Source organism: Heptranchias perlo, chromosome 7 (genome assembly GCF_035084215.1).
Source record: "Heptranchias perlo isolate sHepPer1 chromosome 7, sHepPer1.hap1, whole genome shotgun sequence".
NCBI classification, from domain to species: Eukaryota; Metazoa; Chordata; class Chondrichthyes; order Hexanchiformes; family Hexanchidae; genus Heptranchias; species Heptranchias perlo.
Window position 1 is genome coordinate 76,740,595 of NC_090331.1, and position 13,532 is coordinate 76,754,126.

General features: G+C 39.8%; 1 protein-coding gene across 2 annotated transcripts in view; it reads right to left on the reverse strand.

Moving 5' to 3' along the window:
* vps8 (VPS8 subunit of CORVET complex) overlaps positions 1–13,532 on the reverse strand; it is a 624,186-nt gene that overhangs the window by 432,572 nt on the left and 178,082 nt on the right. For both annotated transcript variants that reach the window (XM_067987929.1, XM_067987930.1), the window contains exon 31: positions 9,605–9,689. In XM_067987929.1, coding sequence (XP_067844030.1) covers positions 9,605–9,689 — 85 coding nt within the window. The remainder of the gene's footprint in view (positions 1–9,604; positions 9,690–13,532) is intronic.

A 13,532-nucleotide genomic window follows, 5' to 3' on the forward strand; every position in this document is an offset into this window, starting at 1 on the left:
GCCTCTAAATCACATTGTTGTAGGTTCAAGCTTCACTGCAGAACTTGAACACTTAACCTAGGCTAACATTTCAGTGCAGTACTGAGGGACTAGTATCTTTTGAATGAGATGTTATGATCTGGAATGCACTACCTGAAAGGGTGGTGGAAGCAGATTCAATAGTAACTTTCAAAAGGGAATTAGATAAATACCCGAAGGGAAAAAATTTACAGGGCTATGGGGAAAGAGCGGGGGAATGGGACTAATTGGAAAGCTCTTTCAAAGAGCTGGTACAGACATGATGGGCCGAATGGCCCCCTCTTGCGCTGTACCTACTATAATACCATGATATGCAAAGAAGCTGCACACATTAGCAAGTGTTATGCTTTGTAGAGTAATAAACATCCTCCAAAGTTTCTTATAAAGACAGTCACATTTCAGGATTTTTAAAAAATATTTTGCCTAGTTGGGATTTCAGGCCCCTTCATTTTCGGATGGTGCTATAAAGCTGAATTTAGCACATAATGGGTTAAATCCACAGAATGTACAATGTTTTGAGTATGAGAATTCGATGCAGATGAACCAGTTGGAGAAATTATGCTTCCCGCATAATAGCCAACTGAAGATAATGGAGGTTTATTAAGACATTCTAGAACCATTCACACTTAATTTATTTGAATGGCTTCAATCATGTAAGGCAAACAGGGGAGCACGGCTGCCAGGGAAGCCTCCATGTTCAACTGTCCAATACCTAAGTACAGAAAACTGGGGGAAGGCTTAGTGATCAAGGCCTCGATATTTATTGGGGCGGGGATGGGAGCAGTAGTGGGCGACGAACCCGGCAAGGCCAGGGACGCCAAGGCCTTAACGTTAGGGCCTCATTTGAATAAATCTCTGCAGGATCCCACTCGACACCGGCCAGATTGACTGGTTGGTAGGTGGGAGTGGGCATCTGGCAGCAGAAGACCAAAGCCATTGTGAATGATCCCCGGCAGTCAGAGTTGGGGGTGGGGGGGGGAGGGGGAAGGCGGCTCTGGGCAGGGTCGGAAGGGGTTGGGAGTGAAGGATCTGTCAAAGTTTGGGAAGGGGTTAGCCCGGCGCAAGGGAGGCCTAAGGTTTCCCTGTGAGGCCCGGAGCAGTTCTCCTGCCCCACAAGGAAACCTGAAATAAAACTTTTAAACTTATCTTCTGGACCTCTTCTAACCCACGAGTCAGCTCCCAACAGGTTTGTCTGGCAGGGGAGCCGTTACTGGTCCCCCACTCAGGCCTTCAACTAAGATTGCAGATCGGGTCCTGATGATATCATCAGATCCAAACTGCATATTTAAAGTAGGGCCCCACTTCCTTCTTGCGGGTGTCCTGCTTGCCTGCTCAAAAGAGCAGGTTATTATAGGGACACGGCGGGAAAGCAACGGAATCAGAGGAAGTAAGTGACTTGCCTTATTTTAACTGCACTCCCCACCCCACCAGAAAATATCAAGTGCAGGCCCTACATTTGTAACCAGGACAAATTCACATGGCTTGAGCACCAGGTTAAAACATATCAAAAAAGGCAGATGTACTTCATAGCTCAATGAAATATTGATATAACATATACATGATATAACTGTTTGCAAAGTATCTTATTGGGGGAGAGAAGAGAAAGATAGGAGGAATAAAAACAAAAAGCTGTACTTGTGGAGAACCAAACCGTTCTTGATCTCCTCTTACCACTAAAAGTCAATAATCCTAAATTAAATTCTTGGAAGCTTGCCAAGAAATGCATTTCTAAGCCTGAAAAAAAGTTTATCAGTTTCAACTATTTCATAACATAAATATGTTGCACCTGCCAATTGCAACTTAGTTAAATATTTAGGATGGTCTCACATGAGTAAATAATAGAAAGATGTGTTAAATTAGAATATAAATGACTAGAGTTAAGGGATAGGAAAGGAAATGGTACAATTTTCTATACATTATAGGTCACCAAACAGTGCAGCAGAGGTAGAAGAGGAAATCAAAAGACAGTTCAGCGAGATAAGTAATAACAGAATAATAATGGGTGCTTTTAATTATCCAAAGACAGACAGGAATAAATGCAATGGTGTATGCTTTTCAAAATGTGCTCAAGACTGCTTCCTAGATCAGTATGTTTCTAATCCAGCAAGAAACAAAGCATTGCTTTAGTTCCAGAAAATGAAGTGGGGGAAATAATGAAGCAAGAGTAGGATAACTGTCGGAAAATAACAACAACATAGCTAGGTTCAATGTAAAAAAACAGAAAATTATAATTAAGAGTCAAGATAACTGTGCTGAATTGGAAAAAGGCAAAGTTTAGTGAGATAAGGACTCTCACCCAAATTAACAGGTCAGCTGATCGGTAGTGGCAAATTTTCAAATTTGAGATGGAAAGTGTACAAATTAGATATTACTGTAAGGCAAAAAGGACAGAGTTCCAAAACTACACCGAAACATAACAGGGAGGCGTATGATAAAACTAGGGCTAACAAGAATATACAGAGTGTAGTGGAGAGGTAAAAAAGGAGATTAGACAGGAATATGAACAACCTTACCAAACAAATAAAAGGAAATTAGGAGTGCTTTTATAAACATAAGGAAAGTAAAAGTATAGTTAAACAAGGGTTAGGACCACCCAGGAATGAAGGGGACAATCTAGTTATGGCATGGTAGAGATATTAAGTAAATATTTTGTGTCAGTTTTTACAAATGATGGTGGATGTGCAATGTTCGGTGTACTCTAGGAGGATATGCAGGAGGAGGATTGTCCTATGGGGAGAGATTGAATAGAATGGGCCTATACTCTCTGGTGTTTAGAAGAATGAGAGGTGATCTCATTGAAACATATAAGATTCTGAGGGGGCTTGACAGGGTAGATGCTGAGAGGTTGTTTCCCCCAGCTGGAGAGTCTAGAACTAGGGGACATAGTCTCAGGATAAGGAGTCGGACATTTAGATGAGAAGGAATTTCTTCACTCAGCTGCTCGTGAATATTTGGAATTCTCTAACCCAGAGGGCTGTGGATGCTGAGTCATTGAGTATATTCAAGACTGAGATCGATAGATTTTTGGAGACGAAGGGAATCAAGGGATATGTGGATAGGGCAGGAAAGTGGAATTGAGGTCAAAGATCAGCCATGATCTTACTGAATGGTGGAGCAGGCTCGAGGGGCCGTATTGCCTACCCCTACTCTAACATATTTCTTACGTTCTTATGATATGGAACGATTGCTAGAGATAATTGTAGAAAAGGAACTGGTTCTGAAAAATGAGCAGAAGGCACTGGGCCTTGATTGCATGCATCCTGGGCTGCTGAAGGAAGTCAGACAGGCTATGACTGTAATTTCTCAATCTTATTTATATGTAAATTGCACTGAGGTACTGAAAGGCAGCCAATGCAACAGCTATGCAGCAGCATGGATATAAAGTTGTGTGATGGACTGGAAACAAAGAGTTAGGGTTAATGGATGTTACTTGGATTAGAAGTGGTGTATCCCAGGGGTTGGTGCTGGATCCACTTTTGTTCTTTGTACGTTTAGATGATTTGGGCTTTGGCACAAGGAGCACAAGATCAAAATTTGTTGACACAAAAGTAAGAGGCTTGACAAATAAGGAAAAGGACTGCAAAAAACTTTAGGAGGTTGTAGACAGGTTAGTGGAATGCACAGACAGGTGGTAGCTGCAATTTAGTGCGGAGAGGTATTAAGGAATACATTTAGGGAGGAAAAACAAGAAATGAGAGTATACACTCAATGGAAAAACTCAGAAGGGTATGGGTGAACAAAGAGACCTAAGATTCAAAGGCATATTCCATGAACTTAAGAGTGCAGGTAGGTAAAGTGACAAAAAGGCCAATAACATATTGGGTTTCATAAATAGGGACACAGAGCACAAAAACAAAGAGGTGATGATAAATTTGCGATGGACAAGGCCACATCATGAGTAGTGTGCGCAGTTTTGGGCACGCCACTATGGAAAAGCACGGAGAGAGTACAGCATAGAGTCACCAAGATGATGCCAGGGAGGGAAACCTATAATTATGAGAACAGACTTGAGATACTGGAATTATTTCCACTGGAGCAAAAAAGGCCAACAGGAGACAACAAAGGTTTTAAAATTATAGAGGGTTGGGGAGTCAGCGACAATAAGTCATCAATTTAAAAAAGTCACTAAGAGAACAAAGAGAGATGTTAGGAGAGAGCAGGCAGTGGGATTGAGTTGGACTGCTCTAACAAACAGCTGGCACAGACATGATGGGCCAAATTGTCTCCTTCTTTGCTGTATACTTCTTTGGTCATTGAGTTTGGTCCATCCCTCAAACAGTTGTCTGTAAGATAACTAGTATATCAAATTTTATTAATAAGGCCCAATGATGTGAAGTGATGGCCAGATTTGCTTTGTTTGCAAGTGGAATAGTATAGAAACCTTGCTTGTAATATTTAATCACAGAATTTTATTTAGATTTATCTATGCACTTGAAACACCTAAGAGGTAGTTCTACTATCCCATTTTTAATGGATGCTGTGTGCCTGCAATTTCCTAAAATACACCGCTCCCCACTGGGAGTGCTGGATCAAGGAATGGCCCCTACAATTTCAACACAGCATTGCAAACATAGCTGGTATTTGGTAGACACACAGACAGGTAGAAGAAAGTGCACGTATTCAAAGAACTAGAAATATGTGGATAGTCCCACATTGAATTTGGTCCAATCATGAGTAATGCTTCACATCTGTAATTCATCCTTCCCACAGCTACTCCAAGTCCCTTTTCCCTACTCCAATTTTCCCTAATGAAGAATGGTCATTGCTTTATCAAATTAAACTGGATGAACAGGCAAGAAGGTCACAAGGATGCCTTTGGCAATGAACAATACACAGGAAACAACAGATGTGAAGCATATCACTTGATAGTTGGCAAGAAAGACATAAAATTACAGGAAAATCATTAGTCATGTGCTGAAATAAGAATTGTAAACAATTTTACAACACCAAGTTATAGTCCAACAATTTTATTTTAAAATTCACAAGCTTTCGGAGGCTTCCTCCTTCCTCAGGTGAATGTCAAGAAATCCTCGAACCTCTCACATTTATAAATCACAGAACAATACCTGGTGATTACAGAAAGTCTTTTCAACTGCTCGTTGCCAAGGCAACCAAAAAGTGTTCAGACAGATAGGTGTTATCTACAGGGCCACCGAATATACAAATGGCCAGAACAAAAAAAGAGAGAGAGAGGCAGCTCTCTCTCTCTCTGTTTTTTTTGTTCTGGCCATTTGTATATTCGGTGGCCCTGTAGGTAACACCTATCTGTCTGAACACTTTGGTTGCCTTGGCAACGAGCAGTTGAAAAGACTGTCTGTAATCACCAGGTATTGTTCTGTGATTTATAAATGCGAGAGGTTCGAGGATTTCTTGACATTCACCTGAGGAAGGAGGAAGCCTCCGAAAGCTTTTAAAATAAAATTGTTGGACTATAACTTGGTGTTGTAAAATTGTTTACAATTGTCAACCCCAGTCCATCACCGGCATCTCCACATCTGAAATAAGAAAGTTAAGATTACGAAGATAAAACATGCTGAGCAGCAAGATTTATAGGTAATACACTGGAAGATTAAATTCTGCAACGATTATGTTACATATTTCAGTGAGATAACCACACATGAAATGATTGCAGAATCTTGGTCAAGACAATTCTGGGAGGAAGGATATGATAATGAACACAGCTGGAGGACTATGCACAATCTGGTCACCAAATCATAGAAAGGATGTTATTGCCCTACATAGAGTATAGAAGCAAGCAATGACAAAGAAATTGGGTACAGTGGAATACAGGATAAATTTCACCCACAGCCTAAACGATTACAATAACTGAATGATCAGTATATCAGAAGGTAGGAATCCCTTAGGTGTACTATTGATTCAATGAATCCCAGTGTGTACTGCACTGCTGCTAAAAGCTCACAGGCACTTTAAATACTGAGCAGTTTTTTACTCAAAAGTATAGTTTTGAATTAGAAAAAAATCAGTGCTTTAACATTCTTTATATTGTACTAACAGCAGTGGGGGAACGCAGACTAAGCAATGGTTTAATCAACTGTTTAAACCGCTGGTGAGTGCTCAGTAGTACTGCTTTGGCAGTGAAAAAATGGGATAAATTTTCATCTCCATCGTGGGGCAATAATCTGGCAAAGCAGATTGCTTGCCCATTATAGAACTCGTCTGATTTTCTTTCCATCGAAATTAATGAAATGAAAATCGAGTGGATTTTTTTACAGGTAGGCGATCCGCTCTGCCAGATTACCACCCAAGTGGTGAAGATGAAAATTCACCCCAATGAGTCATCTTCAGGATCCTTTACTGGTAACCAGTTAATTAGCGGCCTATTATGTCATTATCCATTCATATGTTAGATTGTGGAGATGTCACAGCAGGGAACTGTCACTACAATATTCATTACAACCGAACTGCATTGATTACTATCAATGATCTCAATAACATAGCATCAGATGGTTTTGAAAAGCAGAATTTGATCGTTGTAAGGGACTAATCACTACAAACTATGATCAATATACCCAAATTACACCATGTTGGGAATTTAATGTCTGAGGACGTTTAAAGAAGTTGAACTTACTTTATTTTTTTTTTAAAAAGGAAGCTTTGAGGAGACCCAGTTGAAGCTTTCACTGTTGAAAACTCTCATCTTTCAGGACATTATCTGAACTATTTGAAGTCTATTCTTGTAACCATCCCCACCGATCCTTTATTATCCAGACAGCAAATACTTGCTGTGTTATTTCCAGGTAATCAACTGTTCATTTTTTCTCCATATAAGTGTAGTCATTATACCATAATCCTTCAGTGTAGATGTCACAACATATTAGTGACATGGAGCATACTGGTTGTCAGCATCCACAGAGCAAATGTCAGCACATAAATAGATCCCATTCAGTTCAAAGGAAATAATTGTAATAAAAAAATCCTTAAATCAGATTACCAGCTTCTCATCAGTCCTAGCTAGCCACTAATCTCTATAAAAATGGGATGAAATATTGACAAAATAGATTTGTTAATGTCATTGTTAAAATAGCAGATAATGAGATTTCACAGTATGGTTTCATCCCAAAAGAATGTGTGTCTTTGGTTTTGTTGGGAACACAAGATAATAAATACATTTCTATATATTCCCTGAAATGCTAAAATGGAATCTCCTGGAAAACAGGAGTTAGGTTTATGATTAATTGATTGGGAAACTGAAGCCTTGAAGCTAATATTAGTTAGTACCAACTAAAAAGATGATTGCCTCCCATCAAATAGACAATTTACTGAATTGACCCCAAATCAGTCTAATACAATCCCTGGAGCAAACTATTCTTCTGTACATAGTTGAAACAAGTAAACCCATATTGATCTTTTGACAAGTTTTCTTTTGCTTGTGTGTTAATCAAGAATATGAGCACAGTGCATAATACAATCCACCAAGTTTGTCATTCCAATCACAAAGGCACAGTCGATTCATAGATAAATACTTGAGGCACTAATCCCATATTAAATTAGCTCCAAAAGTGTGTCAATTGTTTATTCTTGGCTCAAACCATCTGGCCAACAAAGATAACACCAAATCCAGGTAAAGGCACATGACTTTAATATATTCCATTATTAATACGTTTTTTGCCTTGATTATTTTGTTTCTTAAAAGATGAAAAGCTTACTATTTTAGTGATGCATAATGAGAACATGCGACTGGAAGTGTAGAGACTGCGAAGAGAGCATTGGGCAATGCTGCTCACATAGAAAGCTGGTCTGATTAATTAAGAACTGAACATTACTCTAGTGAAAGAATGAGTAATTTCTAATCATATTACTGAAAACAAAAATAAGTGTTTATGACTCAATCTGTCCCAATACCACCAGTAGAATTCAGTACACGTGCCACAAAAATAAACACAAAACAACCCACCAAAACATGCACGAATGAATTTCAATACAGTAGAAATATTTGAACATTATGGGGTACATTCATTGAGTGCACCCCCCCCCCCCCCAGAAAGGAGCCACACTCACCGTTGGAGAATTGTCACTATAGTGCTGCAGCCCTATCTCCGATCCACAATCCCTTTGAGCGCAGTTCCTCTTTGGAATGACATATTTACCCTTATAAGTTTTACTTAATATAAGTAATATTAAATGATTATTTTGATGGGAACACAAGTGATCATTCGGATGTACAAACATTGAAGGTAGTTAAGAGTGCATTTGTGACTACAACTTGCAGTTGAATATAAGTCAGGGGAGGTCGTGATCAAACTGTACAGTGTTCTGGTCAGACAAAACCCTTAATATTATGTCCATTTGTGGTCGCTGAGGCATGAAAGCGACACTGATGTGGTGAAAACAGTGCAGAGAAGAGCCATGAGGTCTCAGTTATGAGGAATGACTGGAGAGATTTAGGCTCTTCAGCCTAGAAAGGAGGTACCTTGACAGGTAATCTTATAGAGGTATGTAAAGATAGTTAAGGATATGGAAAGGAAAATCCAGAATTTACTTTAAAATAAATTGAGAGTGTAGAACAGGTTTAAACTATTAAATGAAAATTTAAGGCTGATATTAGGGAGCTCTTCACACAAGAGTGATAACCACGTGGAATGGACTCAGAAAGAGTAGTGGAGGCCAAAACTCTTGAATCATTCAAGAGATAACTTTAGCAGATGCTGCAATGGGGGACAGTAGGGTGTTTCTAGATGATCTAAAATGGCCTCTATTATTCCTAATTATCTTTTGATAGGAGTGAGGAATGCCCAGTCAGCCTATCTAAGTTGCCTTGAAGTTTAGGCCATTGTGCAGGATCTGCTCAGACCATTTTCATCTCCCTCTTGCCTTGATGCCCAGCTGGTAATCCTCCACCTCTTACTGAAAGAAGAGTTAGACAATTTATTTTTGAATACTCCACCTGAATCTGAATCTGTTGACCTAGGTGGCAGTTTACTCCACAAAGTGTGAAGTTATATTCAGCTCAGAGTTTCATTGGTTTACAACAATGTGTTCACCCCTTTCCCCTCCTCCTCCCTACCAGCACATGGCACCACTGAAGAGTGGAACACAGGTTTAATTCCCCAATCCACTGAATTGCTCTTCTCAGTCATACTGTTAGTGGATGATTTCACCAGAGGTCAGCTGTATCTGCACAGGGCAAAACTGAAACTTGTTCCAGACTGCTGTCACGTGGCCTTCCTTCAGGCATCTCCAACTCATTGCCCTCCCCAAAGAGAATATATTTGAGCTTCCCTCATTGGTCTTTATGACTCATTAACTTAGGATGCAGTATATTGTAGCTGATCTCTGAACCCTTTCCAATGGTTGTATGCCTCAATAACTTATAAAAACAAACGAATGTATATTGCCTGCTCTTAAACAACATAATGTGGCATTTCAGCCATAAATTCAAATCCTCATTAATGGTCCGCAGCTGTTACATGGAATTTTGACAATGTGTGGGTATACCACATGACATTTTTGGTTAATTTATACAAGTTAATGCTATTGTGCTCTGGTGCGATTGAAATAATTAAGCCAATATGTCATTACAAAACACATAATCATAAAACAGCTTCCCCTTTCTTAAAATACATACCCTCCTAATTGGGTCATTCAGGTAACAGCAGATTATCTTATCATACAGTTGTTTCTTCTCATACATGAATTCACAGACTTGGTAGCTGGAAAGAAAGAGTTTTGTTTACAAAATAATATCCAGAAAAGTAACACTTACAAAAACACCTTACCCTCCTCTACAGAAAAGCAGAGGAAGGTGCAGGGTTATGGGAGAGAGTCAGACAATCTGATTAGATTTGGATTGCTCCAGCGCAAACCCAAAACAGACACAATGGGCCAAGTGAACTCCATCTGTGCTGAAACCTACTATTGTTCTAAAACTGTTCACTGAACTTTTTTTATTTAAAAAAACTCCAACACAATTCCAAACATAACAAGAGCAGAAAATAAATAAGCGTAATCATCACTATTGAAATATATTATCCATTATGTGGTTTTCAATTTTGGGATTATTGGTGTAGTGGAAAGAACATGTAAACTTCAACCTCATATGCAAATAGAAATTGAAGTATAATAACAACAGGGTCTACTTATATTTTAGGTAGAAGTTTGCGGATTGTCCAATTAGATGGAATGGACAAACAATGTCTGCCTGAAGTGAAAGCATTAAATGTAACGTTCACGTCATTGGGTTTTGCAGAAATATGAGCATTACTTTCTCAACATGCAGCAATGTTCCTCTCCCTGACTTTCAGATCTCAATTTCCCTGGTCTTTCATCCACCAATGATCCTTCTAGATTTGCAGTTCCCCAATCCTCCTCAATTCTCCCCGATTTTCAGCTCCCCAACCTGCCAGACTCCATACCCAGAAATGGGTTGATTCTTGCCTCCCTAACCCTCCCTAGTTCCACATCCAGCAATGATCCATCCTATCTCTACAGAGGATAATGTTCCTCCCTAACTCTCTGCTCCCCAACCCTCCAGCTCCAATCTGATTTGCCAATTTGAACAATAAGCATTGAAATTCTACCTCTGAAAAGATCTACGCAGAGAATTTAAAGATTACAGATTTTGGTGTTGCATATGGGTTTGCAACTCTAACTCCAGAACTAGCAGAGTAACAACAACTGCGCCTGTTCTGTCTGTCTACAGCAGACATTTGACATACTAGATGAATCTGGTGTGCACAAGGAAGTTTACTATAAACTGCTCACACTAAGTTTTAATAACTGAAAAAATTATATATGTTTGAAATCTCATGAAGTTTGCTTTTTTGGTCATGAAAATGAGGGACTGTTAAGAAATTACTTTCCTTCTTTGGATGCCATTGTACCATCCATGTCTGAGAAGCTTGGCAACATGCTTCCGAGGCCTCTACCAAATCTGCTCTGTCAACAAGCTCCAGGAAGTGCATAAGTACAATCCAGGGGTCACCTCCCCTTCTCCATGGGATCTAAACACTTTTCATCTTATTTTCCTGTCCCAATCCAATATCCCTCTTTTGTCTGGCAGGTCAATTCTAGTTTTTTTTTACAAGGATGATACCAGAACTGAGAGGTTATAACTATCAGGAAAGACTGAACAAGCTGAGGCACTTTTCTCTAGAAAAGACAGGCTGAGTGAGGGGTGACCTAATAAAGGTCTTTAAAGCTACGAAGGGGTTTGACAGTGTAGAGGTAGAGAAGATGTTTCCACTTGTGGGGGAGTCTAAAATTAGGGGTCATAAATATAAGGTAGTCACTAATAAATCCAATAAGGAATTCAGGAGAAGCTTCTTTACCCAGAGAGTGAGTAGAGTGCATGGAGAAATGAATAGAAGGATGTGCTGATAGGGGTAGATGAAGTAGGGTTGGAGAAGACTCGTGTGGTGCATAAGCACCGGCATAGACCAGTTGGGCCGAATGGCCTGTTTCACTGCTGTAAATTCTATGAAATTCATTAGGATGTGCTCAATCAATTCCTTTTAGATTACTGCAATTCAATAAAAGGAGATTGTTCAGTATTCTTTAAGCAATGAGACCTTCTGTATTCTGTGGGTTTATCTTCATAGCCAACATTTCCACTAGCAAATTGCTGCATACATTCTACTTCAAAAAAAAATTTGGATTGGAACACTCATATGCTGTTCTTGCAAGTCTACACAAAACTATATATAGATGCTACTTAGCACCAGACCTACTTATACTAATGCTGAAGAACATTTAAAACTACTTTTACTCTCACCATCACTGTTGTGGTCACTGTTACATCCGTTGCGAGACACAAATTCTGGCAAAGGAAGGGAAGAAGGAAAGAAAGAGAAAAAGAAGGAATTTGCATTTATATAGTGCCTTTCACATCCTCAGGACTTTTCAAAGCACTTCACAGCCAAGGAAGTGCTTTTGAAGTGTTGTCACTGGTGTAATATAAGGAAAGATAGCAGGCAATTTACACACAGTAAGGTCCTGCAAACAGCAATGAGATAATTTGTTTTTTTAAAGTGATGTTGGTTGAGGGATAATTGTTAGCCAGGACACCAGGAGAACTCCCTGCTTTTCTTTGAATAGTGCCATGGGATCTTTTACAACCACCTGAGGGGGAAGATGGGGCCTCAGTTTGGCATCTCATTTGAGAAACAGCACCTTGCAACACTTCCTCAGCACTGCACTGAAGTGTCAGCCCGGAATATATGCTCTAGTGTCTGGAGTGAGGCTTGAACCCACAACCTTCTGACTCAGAGATAAAAGTGCTACCACTGAGTCAAGCTAAATTCTAACCCATACAATGAGATCATATAATATAGGAGATAAAATATGGATTGAAATTGAAATAGATGATTTTTTTTTGTGTGTATAGTTAACCATTTTTCCAAAGGAAACTCCTTTCCTTTACACGCATAACTAACAATTCAACCTAAGTGAGGAAAATCGAACAGGCAAACAGAGCTTCAGATTAACATCTCATCTGGAAGACAGCATCTTTGACAATACAGAACTCCCTTAGTGCTGCACTTAAGTGCCAGCTTAGGTGCTCAAGTCCTGGAGTGGAGCTTGAACCCACAACCTTTTGACTCAGAGGTGGGAGTCCCATCATTGAGCCAAACTGACACTTATTCTGAACTAATTTTGGCACTATCAAACGATAGAACCACGGAATGTTACTGTCATTTGACCCATTAAGTCAGCACCAATGTTTTTTCTCTACATGAGCCACTCAGCCTAATCCCAGTCGCCTGCTCACTCCCCAGAAAGTTATGGACTCTGCTTCAACAATAGCGAAGACAGAATTGTACAATCTAGCCATAATCTATAAAGGTTTTTTCTTATTATTGATAGAAAGCCATTGCTTTTCAGCCAAGAACAGTAGGTATAATAGACATGGTATCAAAGACAAAACCATCCTGCCAAACTCGAGATCCTTCTGGAATGTATCTAGGTTTCATAACTGTGGACACTGCATTTCCTTGTGGTGGATATCTTTAAAGAACATGGTCTTCAAATTAAACCAAGTGATAGGCAACATCCTAATCAAGTTTTCACTTCTAAATGCTCATCAGGGCCAATGGGACAGCATGGCCACATTTTCATAGTGGAATCGCATTTTTATTATGGTACGATATAATTCCTCATTATTTATTGTTGACTTGAAGAATTCCCATCCACAAAGTACAGTAAAACCTGATCCCCAAAGCAGCAGCATTTTGTTTTAATTCGTTCATGGGATGTGGGCGTCGCTGGCAAGGCCAGCATTTATTGCCTATCCCTAATTGCCCTTGAGAAGGTGGTGGTGAGCCGCCTTCTTGAAACGCTGCAGTCCGTGTGGTGAAGGTTCTCCAACAGTGCTGTTAGGTAGGGAGTTCCAGGATTTTGACCCAGCAACGATGAAGGAACAGCGATATATTTCCAAGTCGGGATGGTGTGTGACTTGGAGGGGAACATGCAGGTGGTGTTGTTCCCATGTGCCTGCTGCCCTTGTCCTTCTAGGTAGTAGAGGTCGCAGTTTGGGAGGTGCTGTCGAAAAAGCCTTG